We start from the raw sequence: 20715 nt of genomic DNA, 5'->3' as shown, positions 1-20715 counted from the left end.
GATGAGCAGGCTTAATCTAATGCCGGCTCTTTTCTCCCTTACCCCTCAGAGGTAAAGATTGTAGATCTTTCTGTTGGAGGCACACTCAAGGGAATGTCTGTAGATTTTATTTTATTTGATTTGATAAGAAGACACCTGAACAAGTGATAAGGGGGGAGGAATTCTGCATTTCAGCTTTTCTTGATGTTCTAACTAGTAACCATGAAGACATTTCTCTTAGAGAACAATGTGAAGATGACTCAGCAGTTAGGAGGTTGCCTGTTTTTACAACACAGGTAAATGAAGGGCAGATTAGCGTGTGATGTGTCTCTAGACAAAAGGGAATACTTGCATTTGAATTACTGTGTAATCATCACTGATATTGCTCAAGAAGGATTTATATTTCAATATGATTTGTACTAAATTTTATAAAAATAAAGTAACTTTTTATAGACTCAGAGTCTGCCTTTGTATCTTTCTTTATTGTGGCTTTGCCAAGAAAAGCAGCCTTTGTCCTGTAGAAATGTTGACATCCATTCATACTTGGTGGTGACAGTAATCTGCTCTTTGGCATTAACCATTCCTACTTTTTATATGGGAGATAACAATCAGCACACAGAAAATAGTTTGCCTAAAGAGGAAGAATATCTCTCTGATTTGCCACCTGTTTGAGCAGTTGCTGTCTCCCCTCCCCCCAAGCTTCAGGTATGCTAGGCAAGCACTCTACTTCGGAGCTATATCCTCGCCCCTCTTTTTTTGTGACAGGGCCTCACTTTGTAGTATAGGCTGGCCTGAAACTCACTATGTAGACTGCCTCCAAACTCAAAGTAATCCTACTGTCTCAGCCTCCCAAGTGCTGGGATTAGAGATGTAAGCTACCATACTCAGCTAGATTGAATTTCTATTATTTAGATCAGTCCTGGACACAGTAGGTCCTTAGTAAGCACACTGAAGTAATAGATAAGAGGACAAATGTGGCTTAGAGGACATCTCATCGGAAAACTGTGTGTTCAGTGATTAGGTCATTGGTGCTACCTCCTAGGTAAAGGGTATGACCTAGGGAGCAGGCCTTGGTTTGCTTGATTGTGTGTTCTATAGGTAGATAGGTTTTAGGACAGTGGAGCAGCCAACAGCTATAATGAGGCATTTACCTAGGATATTTAAATAAAATCAATGCCTTGCAAGTGATTAGAGATTTTCATCATTGAAACAGTAGTTTGGGAGTGAATAACCACTGGTTATTCAGTCCTTTGCTGACCGACCATCTTCTGAGGCTTTCCCACAGCAGAATGCCTTCTTTGCTCACAGTTAGAACCTTGGGGTTGTTAAATTTGGAAAGATGTTGAAAGCAGCTTGCCAAAAGGTTTTGTATGCAAGGAAGAGAAGGTGAATTAGGAAATGTTCCCAGTTTGTTTTATTCCTGAAACTTAAGCATTGAGGCAGACTGGAAAGGAAGATGGGAACTTATTTTTAAAATTCATGATTTGATGAGTCATCAGACTCCATTCATTTAATACTTGCATTGTAACACTATTAGAACAAGGGAGAGTAGGACAGTACACTCAGGACAACTTGAGTAAGCTTGGGCATAAGGTTTGCATTTTGTTTACTGTATATAGATTTATGGAACTCTTTCCAGCTATAGGTAGAAACAAGTGGAGTCTTCAGGATAGTGTTGCCATGTTGGGATTTACCAGCAGATGGCAACGTGTCCAGGTCTGATCATTAGGAAAGTGGCTTGGAACTCGAATCTGCTTCTATTCTTTCCAAAAATAAACATTACAAAATTAGCTGGCTGTGCCCGGAACATAACATAACAAAAAAAAAAAAAAAAAAAAAAACCCAGCAAGAGAGTCATTTCAGGCGTCTGTTTATCTTTCCCCTTTGTACCCTGTTCTAACGTCACCTTGAGCTCATGCATCTATTCAGGGATAATGATCCTTTCACGAACTGTTGTGGAATGACTTGGAAACATTATTAAGAGGCAACTGTTTCCTCTCCACATGCACTGTTTATTAGATTTGATTTCCACAAAATGGCCGAAGTCTCTTCCTACCGACACGGCTTGAAGCTCAGAAGTTTAAAGATAATTGTATAAAAGGAATAGCCATTTGACGTTTGCAGGCAGAATTGGAGAGATATATTGTGTCGTGATACTTCATTTCTTCAGGCAGAGAATTAGTCAGTCATAACACTGCATGGGTAGCTGCATGCCTCTACCCCATCGAAAAAGAAACCGGAAAACAACATTTGGGAACTCTTCAAAGAGATCCCTAATGCTGTTTACAGGACAGATGTATTTCTTCTCCCATCTCTTTTCACAACAAGCTTATTAACTTGCTGTGGAAAGCACCATGTTTTCTCAATTTGGCAAATAATACAGTTCATTTTGCCAAGGCAAAACAGCCTAAAAGCAATATTTATATCAAGAACTCCTGGCTTCATGTGGGCCCAGATCCTTTCTCCTCAGTCTTTTCTGGCCACCCCACCCCGCGGCTGCAGGCTGGGCTAGCAGGTGCCCCAGGTGAGTGGACCACCCCCAAACCTGTCTGTGTGCGGGTTTGCCTAACACTGTCAGGGCCCGTGCACCCGGGCTCGTGTGCAGCCATCAAAAGCATCTGACACCGGGAATCGAGTACATTCCCTTAAAGAATAAAAGTTTCAAGCGCAAGAGAGGCGGGGAATTCCCCGAAGACCCTCTAGACGTGAACTCCGGGATTATGGAATGGCTCGTCTGCTGTCCCGGGTGGAACCTACACTCTGGACTGCACCTCGAGGGGATACAGGGACAGCGAGGACAGCGGCTGGCGGCGGAGAGAGAAGCAGCTTCCTTCTGACCCGCAGAACTACTTTTCGCTCCCGCCATCCCCCTTGACAGCGTTGCGCGGAAGTATCCGCGCAAGTTTGGAGAGTCCGGGAAGCGGAGGGATCCCGGGTGAGGCGGCTTCCCGAAGTCCCAGGGAGAAGGGCCCAAAAAGTCGGCGGGGGAGGGGCCGGCTCGGCGCGCTCCAGCCGCGCCGGACCGAGGAGACAGAACCGGAACCGGAACCCCCGCGCGCGCCCGCAGTGGTCGCAAGGCCCGTCACCGCCGGCGGACCCCCTCTGTCGTGCGCGCTCCCGCCAGTGCTCCTGAGGACCCGGCGAGCGGCCCTCCGCGCGGAGCAGCAGCCGCCGCCGCCGCCGCCGCTTCTCGGGGGCCGGGCTTCCGGGCCGGGCCGGGCCGGGCCCTCCCGCTCCTCGCGGGAGCCGCCGCCTACCAGAGCGTCGGGGAGGAGCCGTCGTGCCACTGCGGAAGAAGCGCGGGGGCCTCCGAGGGATGGGGAGCTGCTGGCGGAGCTGAGACAGGGTCCCTGTCAGCGCGGCGGCCGGTGCCGGGTGGGGGCGGCGCGGAGCAGCTCGGGGCCCCGGCCCGGGGACATGGGGCGGTGCGATCCCGTCGCGGGACGGCGCGAGACGCGGCGGAGGCTGCGGCCACGAGCGGCCGGCAGCCCCAGATAGAGCGGGGACCCGAGGGCCGGGCTCCGCCGACTCGGGACAGGAGGCGACGCCCGTCCCGAGCCGATCCTACCATAGCCTCGGAGGGATCCGAGTTCCCGTCCCAAGCCTCGCGACTTCCCTCTGACGAAGTTTTTCCCCTCGTGCCTTGCTGAAGATCATTCCTAGTTCTAGAACTCGCCTGTGGCCGACTTGCTCGGTTTGTTTGGGGAGATAACTTGTTTTGCTTCAACCCGCATCCCCTTTCCTTGACCCCTTGCAATCGGATGTTCTAGATGACTGAATGGAGTTTTGAGTTGGACTTTTGTGTCCCTGCCGAAATTGAGCCTGATCCCAGAGCACTGGGGGTGGGGTGTGGAGGTGTTACTGTAAAATGCAAGTTGGATAAAAAGAAGACCTCTCGCCAAGGGCCCCAATGAGTGGCACACAGTCAACTATCACGGACAGGTGGGTATGAAGTTCCTCGGTCGCTAACCTTCCCTGTTTTTGGCCCCACGCTGCAGGGGAGTCGGTGATTGCCGACTTGCCTTCAGCTAGTGCAATTGACAGGCATAGGAAAGAAGGTTGTTTCGGAGCTGTGCAATTAGTCTAGGGTTGCTGCCAAGTTATCCGGTTGATTGAATTTGGAAATGCAGTTGTTTTTTTTGGGGGGGGCAGAAACTTTCCCCATATTCTCAGAGGAAATTAAGGAAAACCATAGCTGTGGTTTTCTGTCGGGTACATTAGGATTGTGTACTCATTTTGGAACCAGCGGAAGGTCATTTTGGGTGAAGGTCAGAGCCCGAGGTCGGTGGGTATTGGTGCATCATCAGGTTGATTCCTATCCCGTGGTAGTTCTAGACCCTTAATTTTAGGAGTTTATGTCTGTGAACTTACTTTTCATCCTGCTTCATGGTGATTTGTGAATCTGATCTCTTTCTATGTGACCTGCACAGTGTTTAATTATTAATTACCTAATTTTCCAGAATGTTGACACTACCAGTAAATCACGGGCTCTTGCTGGGGACAGTTTCCAGGAGCTAAAGGAAATGAGGGAAAACCATGGGGCCTGCTTCTAATTATTCTTTTTTGCATTTCATCTTCTAGATGCTCTCGAATTTAAAGCTGTAAACCCTAAGTCTGGTTTAGGCATGGCAGGTGGATCTTGTTTGTTAATCAGGGTTGCATGGCATTGTGTATAGAATATGTGGCCCTAGTGTAATTCTCTGACACTTAAAGAGTTCTTTTGAGTACTTTTCAGTGAAAGCAAGTTGGTTCCTTCAACATGTTTTATTTCTCAATTTAATTATGACATTGTATGTTACTTCCAAATTTTAACTTGCTGTTTTTTTTTAAGTTAGCCTTTAAATTGTTATTAAACAAACAAACAATTGAAGCAGAAGGCCAGAAGTCTATAATGCTCCTGCAGAAAGCCGTTTAATTTCCTAATAAGAGAGTCTCACCCAATTGTGAGACTCATCTGTTGATTTTTAAAGGATCCAAATTCCATTATCATACCATAACAGCTCCTCCAGAGACAGAACTTCCTTTTCCTGTTGATGCTTTTCAGTGTCACATGAGCGTTCACCTAAAAGATGCCCTTAAATATTTAAACTACTTATGTTTACCCTTTGTTTGTGTACTTTGCTAGGCAGGATTTTGTTTTCAGTTTTCCTGCAAATACACTTTACGTATATGTAGAGGTAGTTGTTTTGTGTCTTCTTGCCTCCCCATCCTTATTCCTTCTCCTTTCTTAGTGTTTTGTTTCTGACACCTCTGAGAAATCACTCACAGGTGTCCATATAATTGTTCTTCTGGTTCATTCAGTTCTTGTCCTTTCTACTGATGTAGTCCTGGTTTTCATTAAGATGCTTCGGAGTCTAATTTGTAGAAAAATACTTTAGAGTCACTGAATCATTGCATACAAAAGTCACACAGAAGCACCCATGTACTTTTTTTTTTTTTACCAGCTTTGCATCTCAGGGATTTTTGTTCTCTTTTTGGTATCTTGGAAATAAAACATTGGGTCATCTTTTTTATACTTAATTCTGCATATGAACAATAAACATTCAATTTGGTCTTTTTTGTTTGTTTGTTTGTTTGTTTTTGTCTTTGTTTTTTCGAGACCTGATTTCTCTGTGGCTTTGGAGGCAGTCCTGGAACTAGCTCTTGTAGACCAGGCTGGTCTCGAACTCACAGAGATCCACCTGCCTCTGCCTCCCAAGTGCTGGGACTAAAGGCATGCACCACCATCGCCCGGCCAAACATTCAGTTTTTAAAAAGTTTTATTTTTGTATTTTTACTTCTACAATGTGTGTGTGTTCATGGGTATGTACACTTGAGTGCAGGTGCCCTCAGAGACTAGAAGTGGCTTTAGGATTCCCTGGGTGATTGGGAGCTGTCTACCCTGGATGCTGGAGACCTGACTTGGGTCCTCTGCTCTTAACTGCTGAGCCATCTATCTCCCTAGCCCAATTTTTGTTTTGTTTTTGTGAGACAGATTGTTGCTGTATGTCAGTCAGTCCACCTGCTCAGCTTCTAGAGAGCTGGGACTGAAGAGATGGGCTACCTTCCTGCAGGGTTCTTGCTCTTAGATATTTGTGTGAGAACAGTGGATGCACATTCTATGAAATCATGTGTTGTATCCTTTTTTTTTTTTTTTTTTCTTTTCTGTTTTTTTCCCCCACCTTAGATAGGTTGTCTCTGTGCAGCTCTGGCTGTCAAGGAACTTGCTCTGTAGACCAGGCTGGCCTTGAACTCACAGAGTTCTGCTTGCTTCTGCTTCCCAACATACTTAAAGGCTTGTTGTATCAAACCACAGTGGAAAAAAAAGTTGATGCTGGTGAAGGGAAGCAGTCTAAATAATGTTAATGCTTTGTGGGGCTTAGGCCTAAATCTTCTCAGTGTAAACCTTTACTAGGTTGCTTTAGACAACTGAGCCATGTAAAATAAGATGATAGAAAGTTTATTTCAAAACTGATTGAAATCCTGTTCTTGGTCAGACACTGGGGGTTGACTTTTTTTTTCTTTCTTCAAAAAGAGAATTAATATGTGATAACTGCTTTTTTTTTTTCTTCTAAACTTATTCTGCAAATGTAAAGCAGCCCTTTCTCTTTAAGAGAGTAGTTCCTGGTTTGAATATATGTTGAGGTGAAATCTGGAAGTACTGGTTTAGTAATAAGTGTATGCCAGGGTGCCTTAGCAAAGTTCCTCATATAAAATCTAGCTCCCCCCCCTCAGCCTTCTGTATATCTTCTCTCACTGACTCCAGTGTTCAGAGACCCTTTCAAGTTTGAAGTACTGTATGTGGTATGGCTTTGTTCTGTAGAGTGTTCAGAGCCACCAGGCCAGCTGTATGAGTTGCAGTTCTTTCATTGTGGTGCTTCTGACTACAGAGTCTGTCTGTCCCTAGTTGAAGTCAGACTAGCTGGTTTTTGGGCGTTGTTCTGTTTTGCAGTTTGTGGCAGGCGACACATGGCTGAACAAGATAAGAAGGGTTTTATTCTTGTGTTAGGGACGTGCTGGGGCTGGGATGGAATTCAGCTATGTTTAGGCTCTGATTGGTCACTTAGGATACTCAGAACTCTGTTACATCCTGTTATTATTTTGCAGTTAAAGCCACACATTCATTTGTTCCGTTTTCTTTTATTTTTTATACTCCGGCACCCACTGACTTTTAAACCTTAAAACTTATAGTGTGTTTATAAAGGCTGCTGTTTTTATGTAATTTATCTGAAAACTTTTTCTTTTTTTTTAAATTAAGTATTTTACAGGCTCTTTCTAGTCCCTTGGCTTTGTAACTGCTGTGAGGTCAGAAGGCTGAAAAAGTGATAGAAATGTCTGATTGCCACTTTTCCATCTGCATCAATTGCTGTATTCAGCCCTAAAATAGCCTAATAATTTTCAGTGCTCCCTGGCTGGCTTCTATCTCAAGAGTGGAAGATACTGTAGTGATTGCTGTTTCATATAAGAAGTAGAGTGGAGAGAATTTTTTGTTTTTGTTTTTGTTTTTGTTTTCAGTGGATCCAGTGAATGATTATTTCAGGAGATTCTGTAACAGCAAGTCTTCAGGGTGGTACAGGTTGGAAAGTCAGCAGGGTCTTCCTTGAGATTCCTGGACTTTGTTCATTCTAGGGCTTACAGATCTTGCTGTTTTTGATTTGCAGATTGGCATAAGTTTTTGATGTGTTGGAATTTACTTAGCACTGAATTTAGCTTTAAAGGTTAACTTTTAAGCTTTTAAAGTGAACATGGAGACCTATACCTTTACATTAATATATAAAGTAGAGCTATCATTAATGTTTTTTTTTTTCTGTCAAAGTTGTCTTATAGTTCTAGTTAATAACAAAAGCAAGCAACCTACCCTCTTAGGGTTGTGTATTATTTTCAAGGTTGCATGAGTAAGATTTAATTATTTGTAACATTTTCTTATGAAATAAATCCATTTCAAATACAGACTTGAAATTGAGAATTAGGAGGCTCATACTGCCAGCTTTATACTATTTTGTCTTTTCTAAGTTCAGAATAAAGTCCTGAATAAGTCTGTAATATAACACATGTACTACTATAGTTTTACCAGTCAACATGGAGAATCCAAAGTAACTTTTTAAAAATTTGGCGTTATAATCTTCCTCATTAAAAGCACACTTATATTGTGTTTGTATTTGTTTAATGAGTTGACAAAGATGCTTATTTGAAATGATTAAAAAGTGTATTAGCCTGCTGATACCATTTCATACATAGTGATTTCTGGTTGTTAACATGTTAACATCGTAGATCATAGGCACAGCAGGATATCTTCATGGTTCTGTGTAGGTGATGGATGGATTGTATGCTGTGGTTGTCTGACAGCTATTAGAAATGCTGCTTAGTGGTTGGGGCTGTGGGTCAGTGACAGTGCTTGGAGCAAAGCAGGAGCAAACAGGTCTTACTACATAATTCTTTCCCAGAAATGGACTGGAATGATGTTTTCAGGAACGGGAGGCTTAACTTAATTTTGTCTCATCTGTTAAAATTTGGATTTGATGATTTAATTAACATGGAACTAAGATCCCTTCTCTTACTGAGGAATTTTCAGAAGTCACACAACCCTGTTGTCTCCTGTTGAATAAAATATTCTTTCATGTACAGTGATATCCTATGGTAGTATAATTTTTATAAAAAAGTGGGACAGTCAGACATGATTTTTCCTCCTGTGCTGCTAATGGTCCTAAAGGCCTCGTGTGCCAGGCAGACCTTCAGATTCAAGACTTCATAATCTGGATTTTGTAGATTCAAACTGTCCTTTTTGTTTTGTTTTGTTTTGTTTCTTTCTTGCTTGTTTATTTATTTTGTTTTTCGAGACAGGGTTTCTCTGTGTAGCTTTGGAGCCTGTCCCTCTGTAGACCAGGCTGGCCTTGAACCAAGAGGTCAACCTGCCTCTGTCTGCCTAGTGTTGGGATTAAAGGCTTGTGCCAACACTGCCTGACTTTTTTTTTTTTTTAAACCTTAAATTGTTTTCTTTTTACATATATTATTATTATTTTTTCTGTTTACCATTGTTTAGTAGCTTGCCAATCTCACCGAAAAAGAATAGGGTATTTTTTTCTCACAGGATGCTTTCTTCCTGGTCCCTTATCTGTGCTAACTTTAAATATCTCTAGAGAATAAAGCTTTTGTCACTTCCTCAGGAGACTGAACAACAGGCTGATAGGTCTTGTAGTCAGGAAGCTTTTCCTGATCTTCAGCTCAAGCTTTTCTTTTAAGTTGTCCTGGTAACTTGTGTGTCTTTTTGCTGTACCAGGCTAAATGATGCTTTTCTGCCATTTTGAGTTTTCATTCCTGTATTGGTTCATGTGGTTAGCCGCTGCTTTCTTTCTAGTTCTCCTTCCCTTACTTATTCTTTGTTTAGCCAAGTTATGTTTTCTCTTGTTCCATTGTCTAAATGTCAGTCTGTCTCTCTTAATATTTTATTAGCTTTCCCTGACTTGCTATCCTAGTACAATTTTTAGTTGGTCTCCTGGTACAAAATGTGATACACTATATGATTCATATTCTAGAGAAACAAGTTCCAACTTATTTTTACTGTGATTCTGAGTTCTTTGATTTTTCTCCAGCATGGCCCTAGCCCCCAAATTACATGTAAAGAGATTCTTAGAAGAAATGTAGATAGGTAGATAGATGTATGCCTGTATGTATCTATAAACTTTATACTTGGGATTAAATCCAGGGCCTCAGGCTTGCTGGGCAAACAGTTGGCTATATTCTCTGGCTATGTGTTTATTTTAGATAGCATTTAGAATGGGTGTAAGAGATTGTAGCAACCAAATGAAACAAACATATACAAATAACATAATTACCAAATCAGCTAATTAAACAATTACTCATGTTTTAGAAGACTTCTTTATAAAGTGATTCTTTCAAATGTAGTTCCCCTAATACATCAAAAAGTAGAATATGGTAATACTGTCAGGAACCTTTGTTGATTCAAATTAGTCAGAAATGAAAACAAAGTATCACTAGGTCAATGAAGAGCTGCAACTGTAGCTTTAAGGTAATGTGGTAAAAGTCATCTGGAAATTGTTACTCTTCTAGTGGTTTGTTTCACTTTGTTACTTAAAATGTTACCTCCCTTATGTCTTCATACTAATTTTAAGAAATATCTCTGCAGTGCTTGCTTAGTAGTGATTTCCTGGTAGAATAGAGTACTGTTAAAATTTAAATAATACTTCTATCTGGAGAGATGGCTCAGGCTAGGAGTGTGTATTGCTCTTATATAGGACCCAAGTTCAGTTCCCAGCACCCACATCAGGAGGCTCTTAACAGATTATAGGTCCAGCTCCAGGGGGTTGAATTGCCCCTGGCTTTATAGGCACCTGGATTGGAGTGCAGGTACCTCCTAGCAAGTACACATATAATTAAAATTGAATCTCAGAAAACCATTTTACTTTGTATTTGTGAGAGTTATTACTTACAAGATAGCAACAAAACGTGTATATTTCAATTACTGTGAGATATCTAAGATTAAAGAACTCTTCAGTGTTTTATTAGTAGACTTTATTTTTTGATACTTAGTCTAATGTTATTTAAGTAGATATCCTTGATCTTTTGTGTTTTGCTAGTAAGGTTTGGAATTTGGAAAGAAACAGTTCTATGTTTTTGACTTAGAGTGTCTAGAGTATCAAAGATAGCCATGTTTGAAATGTTTGTACGATGCTCGTGGAGCTGACACTTGGGATGATGTGTAGATTCTGATCTTGCAGAGTAGTATGTAATGGTGCTGAAGATCAGCTGTTCTCAAAGTGCATAAGCATGTGTTTTTGACTTTTAGTAGAACCACATTATGGTTCCTATATTAAATTGCCATTTAAACTGACATGCCTCAGTGCAGCTGAGAGTTCAGACTCATACCCTAAATGATTTTTAATGGATTCAAATGCTGACTCATGGCTTTTAAAGTCTTAGTCATGTGTCTAAGCAAATGTAATAGCCATGAAAGGGGGCGGGGGAGAAAGAGAGAGAGAGAAGGAGGGAGGAAGGGGGAGGGAGGGAAGGAGAGAGACAGAGAGAGACTTTCTGGCTTGGGACTGAATAGCAGTCACATAGCAAGCAATTAGAAGTATGGTAGTGCACATGCCTCTAGTTAGACTGTGGAGGCTAACACAGGAGGATCTTGAGTTATAGACCAGCCTGGGCTGCATAGTGAGATTCTGCCTCAAAGAAAAAGAATGTTGGAAGGGAGGAGGGGGGAATTGTCTTACACTTAGCTGTTGATCACACTGCTTCTTATTTTCACATTGTAAAGTATATTATAGTTATTAAAGATACTACTTTTAGGCTATAATATAGTATTAATTATAAACTGTTTTTCAATTTGTATAATTGATATGTCAAAGAAGTCTTTTTAGATTTTTCATGGATTCACAAAATGTTCATTTTTTTTTTTTTGTATAAAATCCAGAGCATCTGAAGGCATTAACCCTGAAATGGTCATTTAATAAGAGAGTACCTACCAGTAGGGTAAAATGTCCCTAAATATGATGAAAATACATGTAGCTCAAGTATGTTTTCGTATAGATTTTAGATGGGTTATCTGTCTTGCCTGTGTTCAACACACATGCTGATCTGCTGTGGTTTGCCTATTGTCTCTCTGTGGTTTACTCAGAGGAAGTGGTTCTTGTGGGTGAAGGTCTGGTCTTCTTGGAGATTGTTGGTGGCACATGCACTGTCAGCGTATTTCCTGTTTTATTGGCTGCTTGGGCCAGACTTCTCAGGGGTATCTAAGTATTTTATGGTAGCAGGATAGCTGGTTACAATGTTGTGTAATACCCACATCTCAGGTGATGCAAGGGTTAAATTGATGTTTATAAAGGGCTTGAGAATCTAGGATGAAAAGTGCACACATTGTTTCTAATCGTATATGCAGGGTATTTTATTTTCTGATATTGCTTATCTATAGTAAAAGGATGGTCATATAATACAGTGTTATTTTGTGGAACTTGATTTCTGTAGCTATGCAAGTGGTTTCTAATCACCATAAGGATCATAGTTACCATTTTTTCCTTTCTGGGACTGGGGAGATGGCTTAGTTGGTAAAGTACCTTTTATGTAATTGTGAGGACCTGAATGTGGCTCAATAGCACCGATGTAAGACCTGAGGGCAAAGCCTGGAAGTGGTGGCACAGGTCTTTAATCCCAGTACTTGGGAGGAAGAGGCAGGCAGATCTCTGTGAGCTCAAGACCAGCCCGGCCTACAAGAACTAGTTCCAGGATGGCCTCCAAAGCCACAGAGAAACCCTGTCTCAAAAAACCAAAAAGAAAAAAAAAACAAAACAAAAAAACAAAACAAAACAAAAGAGCTGGCGGGCACAGTGGGAGTCTGTAACCCCTGCACTGGGGAGGGATGGAGACAGGCAGATGTTGGAGTTCATTTGTCAGCCATCCTAGGCAATGGCTGAGTTCCAGTTCAGTAGCCTGGAAAATAACAACAGTGGGTAAAGGTGCTTGTCAACAACTCTGGGACCCACATGATGGAAGATGAGTACTGAATCCCAAGAGTTGTCTGTCCTCCAGCCTCCACATCAGTGTCATGACACTCATGCTTACACACACCAATTCTGTGACACTCACGCCCCGCTCAAGTGCTGTGACACTTCATGCGCGCACACGCATGCACACACACACACACACACACACACACACACACACACACACACACACACACACGCGCGCGCACACAGTAGAGATACCAAGAGAGAATGACTATTATGAATTCATGACATAACGTAACCTTTCCTGCTCTTTTCCTCAATTTTCATACCTCCATTGGTTCTCACACACACTACTCAGAAAGTAACTATGCTTTAAAACTGTTCTTGTTTTGGAGACAAGGTCTTGCCATGTGTAGTTCAGGGTAATCTTGAATTCAAAATCCTCTCATTTCTGCCTACTGAGTGCTTTAATTGGAAGTGTGTACCACCACCCCTTGCTTTTAAAAATACTACAAAAATATAACCACCTATCATTTTAAGATTCTATGCATCTGTTCCAAAGTGGTAGCTGTCATTTGCAAACTTTTGGAGGTTATGTTGTTACATCAAACTTCAGTATTACAGTCTCAGGTGTGGTGCAGCATCACTTCCTGGGTCTTATTTTGGAACCTGGCTGAAGGAATGTCCCCATCTGAAATTCATGGTTACTGTGGCAGAGACAAAGAACAAGGACATTGATGGAAGCATATGCTGCCTCGTTTGTTTGTTTGTTTGTTTGTTTGTTTTTTCATCTCACCCTGGTTGTCTTGAAACCAGGCTAGTCCTGAACATCAAAGATCCACTTGTCTCTGCTTCCTAGAGTGCTGAGATTAAAGGTATATGCCACTCACTATACTGGCCCACAAACGATAAGTCTTAAAGCTTTAGTTCAGTTATGCACACATCACATTAGCTCATAGGACAAATGCTAGAACAAGGTAAAGTTCACTGTCATTGGGGTAGGGATGCAATCTCTCCTACAGGTGACGTTGCAAGCCATGTGATCACTGGTAAGATTGTGTACTACTTCTAAGGCGGGAATGTGGAGACTGAATAAGTAGGAACAATACACAGTCTACCACAGGAGTTGTTCAGTAAATGCTTATTGTACAGGCTGTTTAGAGTATGTGAGAGGTCTATTTCCATACAGAAGTATGAAGAGTGCTATGTTGAGCCACTATGTTCCCACCATTAGCTTCAATAGTGCATGGCTGTCTTGGTTCATCTGTTTCCCTTGCTTCTTCTCAAGGGATTACAGTGAAGCTTCTGGATATCCTGATATCACCAGTAAGTGTCTCACTGAGACTCTGTTTAGTTTGGACCATGACCTCTTCTATTATTTCCTTACCACCTAGTGCTTTGAGACAGTGGTACTGAGAACTCTAGAGCCCTGTCAGTAGGAGAGGATGTTCATGGAGTGTGTAGAGTTTGACAGCCAGATCTTGTTTTGATTTCATGGAGTGTTTCTGGAGGAGGCTTACAACATGATCTACTTTCTCAGCTTCTTTACTTTAGTAGTAGTAGGTGTGTGTGTGTGTGTGTGTGTGTGTGTGTGTGTGTGTGTGTGTGTAACAGAAGCAGGTAATTAACCTCTGGAAAAAAATAACATTGCAACAGATTTGATTTGCAGGAGGTTTCATTTCTCACTGAGCTTCTGTTGGAATGATGCCAACTGAAAGGATTCCCAGCTCTTAATGGCGCCAAGTCTTCTGGGAGCTCACAGTCAATGATGTTATTTAATGTGGAGAACAACACCCTGCGTTCACCTATATTGTCAGTTGTTCAGAGAAAAGAGCTATCATCCTGAGATTGCCACGATAACATAATAAGAGCAAAGGCAGTCTAATTTTAATTTAGAAATCAACACCACTTGTAGCTCAGGCAAATGATTCTAAGGGCCTTTGCGCCTCCATTATGACTCAGGGTGTCAGTATAGGCAATATGTTTGTTATATCTCTGGTGTAGGGAGTTGGAGGCATATGTTATATATGTAGGAGTATTCAGTTCTTGGGGAACAAATCAAAGAGAGAATCCCTTTTTAAAATTTGTACTTGACATGCAACAGTGGTTCTAACAAAGAGAGTTTACTGTGTTTAGTGAGGTATTAAGTTAATATAAATGATGTGATGGAAATATTTTAGTGTAATACCATTATTAGATATTGAAATAGCTCTTGGTTTCTTTAATTGTTGTTAATCTAATTTCTGAGTCCATGTAGGAACTACAAACTACAGTTGCAAGTGACTTTTGTTGGCTTAAATAAAATTATTTATATTTGAGTTTTTCTTGCTGTTGAGTTGGTTCTGGTTTGGTTGCTCAGACCAACATACTCTATTTAGAATATAAATGAGTAAATTTTCTCCATGGTGAATAATTCTTTGATGTGCCATCCTTATTATTTGTAGTGCTGTCTTACAATTGAAAACACTAGTTTTCAGAGGTAATGGTTGTTCTGTTCTTGTCAGGACAATAGTACTTTGGTTGCATTTTAGTTGCATATGCTGTTGCCAATTTAGAAAGGGTTTGTGGTTTCTTGTTACTATATTTACCCAGCAATTCTACCTGCTTAGAATTCTTGAGACAGTGTTTGAAGGTAGAGTCTCTGTTGCCTGGATGGGAATAGTAGGGGAAAAGTTCCCTCAGGACTGTTTAGTGCAATGGTGTGGGAATGGTTTGCTTCCTCTTCTCTTCCAGGTTCTTCTCCTTCTGTTCTCCTCCTTCCCTCTTCTTTCTTTCTTTCTTTCTTTCTTTCTTTCTTTCTTTCTTTCTTTCTTTCTTTCCTCCTCCTCCTCCTCCTCCGCCTCCTCCTCCTCCTCCTCCCCCTCCTCCTTCTTTTTGATGCAAACTACATGAGGCTTTATTATAGTTGTTTAACCAGCTAACCCCATGTTAGCTCGGGTCTTTTATCCACCCTCCATGGCAGATGGCTAGGAAAGATGGCTGGAAGTGTCTGCATAGAGATCTTATAGGGCATCGTAAGGGGAGTGTCTAGGGGTACATGTTTTGGTGTGTTAGGCTTGTTCTTGCACTAGTCAGGAGAACTTGGGAAAATTTACTTTGTTGAATATCATTTGTAAAAATGGTACTAAAAAGGTGGGTGTGATGATTCATGCCTATAATACCAGCATCCCAGAAGCGGAAGGATTGGTACAGATTTTCAGCCAGCCCAGCCAGCCTGGGTTGGGTAAGTTTAGTTCATCTTGTGAGTGGACTTAGTGAGAAAAAGACAGATTGACTTCTTTTGAGATACACTGTGAAGACTATAAGAGAATATATTTAAGTCTTATTGTATTGAGCTGGGCATGGTAACACACGTCTTTAATCACAGCACTTGGGAGGCAGAGGCAGGTGGATCTCTGTGAGTTCAAGGCTAAACTAGTCTCTATAGTGAGTTCCACTATGTAGAGATATCGTCTCAAAAAGAAGAAAAAGTGCTAGTGTATATAGCAAGAGGCCAATAAGTTAATTACTGTGACTCTTTTTATTTATTTATTTATTTATTTATTTATTTTTGAGACAGGGTTTCTCTGTGGCTTTGGAGACTGTCCTGGAACTTGCTCTTGTAGACCAGGTTGGTCTCAAACTCATAGAGATCCGCCTGCCTCTGCCTCCCCAGTGCTGGGATTAAAGGCGTGAGCCACCACTGCCTGGCCACTGTGACTCTTTTTAAAATTGTATTTACTTATATTTTATGTATGAGTGCCCTGCATACCAGAAGAGGGCATCGGATCCTATTTTAGGTTGTGAGCCACTGTGTAGTTGCTGGGAATTGAACTCAGGACCTCTGGAAGAAAGAGCAGCCAGAGCTCTTAACCACTGAGCCATAGCTCCAGTCCCAGCCATCTCTCCAGCTCCTTGACTGTGCCTCTTAGACCTTAGAAATACCTGTTTTCCTAAACTTTTTAAAATGCTTATAAAATGATTTTGAATTTGTACATATTTTCAGCTGTCTTCCTTTGTTAAATAATATTTTTAATTTTATAATTAAAAACTTAAATTTATAATTTGAATTAAGAAAGTTACCTGTAATAATGATATTTATTGATTTGTGCTGAACATTAAAGCAAGAACAGTTTGTTTTGTGAAATGAGATCTTGCCAAGTTGTTCATGCTGGCTTGGCCTCCCAGGCTCATCCTCTCAGGTCCAGGCATGTACCTGGCTCAAGAAGCAATTTTTATTTGGGGGAAGTAGTATAAAGTAATAATGATTAAATTGATTTTATTTTCCATGTTAATATGGTTACTTTCTATTGCACATTTTTCTTTTGTTTTACTCTTTATTTTTCACTCTCACCTCATGTGCATGCATCACGTAGTCTTCAGAGGAACTGAAATAGCATCGGTGTAAGTGAAGGCTTTGTCTTTGCTTTTGGATTTTTGAGATGGGGTCTCAGTCTGCAGTCCAGTCTCAAGATTGCAGTTGTAAACTGCCACACCTAACACATTTAGGATTCTTGACATTTGCTGTGGGTACTTTGGTGTTTTGAGAGACAGGATTTTGCTGTGTAGACCTGGCTGGCCTGGAATATGTAGAGTAGGTTGTCCTAGAAAAAGTCAGTAATTTTTTGTCATCTAAAGGCTAGGATTATAGATGTGCACTACCACGCCCTGCTTATTTTTATTTTTATTATTATTATAAACCTAATCCTTGTTTGTAAATAATTTTCTGTCACAATTATTCATAAGTTCTTTTAATGTTTATGATCTGTTTGATATGGTTTTACTTATTTATTTTGGTTTTTGAGACATGGTTTCTCTCTACTGCTTTGGATCCTGTCCTGGAACTGGCTCTGTAGACCAGGTTGACTTTGAACTCACAGAGATCCGCCTGCCTCTGCCTCCTGAGTGCTGGGATTAAAGGCATGTCACCACCGCCTGGCTAAAACAGCTATATTTTTATACATAAACACATTTTATTAAAAAAATTGTGGAGTTACTAAAATATAAACTAAACAACCAAAAAATAGTGGGGGGAATAACTATGTTAACAAGATGTTTTTAATATATTCTAAGAAAAAGCAGGGAGGAGAGCAGGGGGATCCCAATTTGCTTCTATTACTTATGATTCACAAAAGCCGTATCATCAGTCAAGCTGGTGAGCATACTTCTTAAATCCTAGCTCTCCAAAGGCAGAGGATCTACAGTTCAAGGTCACTATGATGACACCGAGACCCTGTTTCAAAAAGGAAAAACAAAAACAAAAACAAAAACCAAGGTCAGCCTCCAAAGCCACAGAGAAACCCTGTCTCAGAAAAAAAAAAAACCAAACTCTCTCCCTTAAATGAAAGTCCTTTACTGAATAAGTAAAAAGTTCTAGGTAAAGAGTGACTACAGAATTGTTACTTTAGAATCTTAATAGATCTAAAATTTATAAGATTGCATGGAGAAAGCAGTGTTTTTGAAAGCCCTTAGGGAGAGCTGCTGACATCTGCCTGCAGGATTCTGGGAAGTTGCTTTTTCCCATGCTTACAGCCCCTTTATGGGGTAAAGGTCTGTTGATTTTGCCTAAATATTTACCATATCTCATTTTAGCTGCCATTGTTTCCTCCTGCCTGTAAGCAATAAGAACTTTGCTTATCCAACTTGGAAAATTTACTGTTATCAATATCGATAATCTAGAGAGTGTTCTGTTATCCTGAAGGGCTGATAAAGTTAAACAGTCAATTTGGAGGGCTGGTGGATATAACTCAGTTGTAGAGCTTGCCTATTGCTTAGCATGTGCAAGGCCCCAGAACAAAACAAAACAAAAGTTCAAATAGGAAAATAACAAGGGTAAACTGCATGATCCCTAGAGCCATAAACTTTCATTCTTTAGTACAGTAAATATACAAGACAAACTTGGCTGCTTAAATTAAAATGAAATAAAATGGAAAATTTGGTTCCTTGGTCACAGTAACCACATGTAGCCATTGTATTAGTTGTTCATTATTATAGGACATTTTATGAGTGCAAAAAAGCATATTTTTGATGGTCCTAGAAATTGTATCTAAGGTTTCACATATATTAGGCAAACACCTAGCTCTCTTTTAACTTGAAAAAAATTTTGAGACAAGGTCTATGTAGTTCAAGTTGGCCCTGAACTTGAGGCATCCCTTCTGCGTTAACATTCCAGATGTTGGGATTACATGCATGAGCCAATACACTCAGTTTCTTTTTATTTTACTTACCTTTAAATATTTTTATATTTATTTTTTAATTATGTGTTTTTATGTGTCTGTTGGGGTTTGTGCACATGAGTGCAGTGCCTGTGGAAACCAGAAGAGAGCATTGGATTTCACCTAGAGCTGGAGTTACAGGCAGTTGTGAGTCATTTAACATCAGTTCTGGGAACCAAACTCAGGTCCTCTGCAAGAGCAGTGCCAGCTCTTAATTGCCGAGCCATCTCTACAGACCTTTTCAGTTTTGAGACAAGCAGGCCTTAAACTTGTGATCTCCTTTCGCCTCCGGCTCCCATGAGTATTTGGTATTATAGAGCTGTGCTACCATGACTGTCTTGCAATAAAAAAATTGTTTGGACCGAGCTACCAAATAGTATCTTATACAACTATGGTCAGAAATCTGAGAGTCGTTTAGCTAGATGAATGGTTCTGGTTCAAGGTTCCTCTTGAGGTTGTAGTCAAACTGTCTGCCCCTTGGAGCAGAGGCAATCTGAAGGCTTGACTAGAGCCAATCTTGTCTACTCCTGAGGTTGTTCACTTACTCTGGGCAAGAGACTGATGATTACTAATAGGAGATGCTGGTTCCCTTTTCATTTCTGGGACCTTTTTAGGGACATTTAAGGCAGTCTGCTTTGCTTGAAAAGAGAGCAGGATGGAAGCTGTAGTAAGTTTTATGAGATGAACTCAGAAATTACACTGTCATTTGTAAACTGTCCTGTTGGTTCATAGGTCAGTTTTGTTCACCTTGCAGGGAACTGTTCAAGGGCATTGGTACTGGGAGCTCAGAGTCAGTTGGGGTCATTTTGGAGGCTGCCTCTCACAGAAACTTAGGATTTAAGGTATTTAGAGAGTTATATTTTTAAATTTTGATTGTAGTAAGAACCAAGAATCCTAACTCTCAGACCTATGGTTGGAAAGATTAGTATAGTTAATGGTCTGCCTCGGTCTGTGGTTAGGCACTCCTAAAGATTAGGTAGTTTGATGAAAGAGCCATTGAAATTAATCTTTATACTTTATTCATATTTCATAGTTCTATTTTTTCATTCATCTCCATTTTGTTTTGTCCACAGAATACTTATAATTGTCAAGATAATTTAAGTTGTTCACATGAATAGATATATTTGTCAAGATGAAGTTATTTGTAAAACTTGTCTTAGTCATGCATATGATCTTGGACATCAAAGATATCTCCCAGAAATATTTGAAATTCTTCCTGAAGCTGGAATGGATGTGTGAAGAGTTTTCCATTCTTTCTGCCAGACTTTGTATGTAGCTCTAATTTTGAAGTTAGATAATGAATACTTTTAAAAGGTTCCCCAACCCTCCCTCCCCCCCCACCCCCCAATGTAGAGACAGAATATCATATACTACAGGTTGGCTGCCTCTAACTTTCCATCCTTGTGCCTCTCCTTCCTAAATGCTGGGATTATAGGTGTGGGCTACCATACCCAACTTTTTTTGTTTGTTTTTTTGTTTTAAGTACACATATGAAGAGTTCAGAGGACAACTCAAAGGAGTGGGATCTCTTGTTACCATGTGGGCTCTGGGGTTCAGTCTCAGGTCACAGGCTTAGTGGCAAATGCCTCTACTGGCTGGGCCATCTAGCTGGCCTATGCCAAGCTCTTTCATAAGATTTTTAATAAGCTGTAATCTCTCTCTCTCTCTCTCTCTCTCTCTCTCTCTCTCTCTCTCTCTGTCTCTCTCTCTCTGTCTCTCTCTCTCTCTCTCTCTCTCTCTCTCTCTCTCTCACACACACACACACACACACACACACACACACACCAGCTGAAATAAACATTGTGCGAAAGGACATTATACTTGAAGTTAAAAGTCTTAGGATACCTGTAGTGGTGGTGTGTATTTCAGGAGCTATTTAGAGGTAACATAATAAAGATGTGTAATCACTTAGGGTTTCATGGAGTCTTAAAACTTTAGCGGAAGAGGTAGCCAATTTATTTTAGGAGGAAGGGGTGCAGTAGCTAAGATAGCTGATGAATTTAGTGGATTCTTTCTGTTCTGTAGACCAGGACTTCACCTGTAATAAGTGAAGTGCTCATGCATTAGGCAGTTTTGTAGTATATCTGAAGACTCCTTCC

General features: G+C 40.8%; 1 protein-coding gene across 4 annotated transcripts in view; it reads left to right on the top strand.

Moving 5' to 3' along the window:
• Positions 1-3624: 3624 nt before the first annotated feature.
• Arhgef12 (Rho guanine nucleotide exchange factor 12) overlaps positions 3625-20715 on the top strand; it is a 133656-nt gene continuing 116565 nt past the window's right edge. For all 4 annotated transcript variants that reach the window (XM_027411891.2, XM_027411890.2, XM_027411889.2 and 1 more), the window contains exon 1: positions 3625-3921. Coding sequence is in view for 3 of the 4 variants with exons in the window: in XM_027411890.2 (XP_027267691.1) it covers positions 3890-3921 (32 nt within the window). In the remaining variant the exon portion in view is untranslated. The remainder of the gene's footprint in view (positions 3922-20715) is intronic.

The sequence above is a fragment of the Cricetulus griseus genome, chromosome 4 (assembly GCF_003668045.3).
Source record: "Cricetulus griseus strain 17A/GY chromosome 4, alternate assembly CriGri-PICRH-1.0, whole genome shotgun sequence".
Taxonomy (NCBI): domain Eukaryota; kingdom Metazoa; phylum Chordata; class Mammalia; order Rodentia; family Cricetidae; genus Cricetulus; species Cricetulus griseus.
This window is presented reverse-complemented; position numbering and strand designations above follow the sequence as displayed.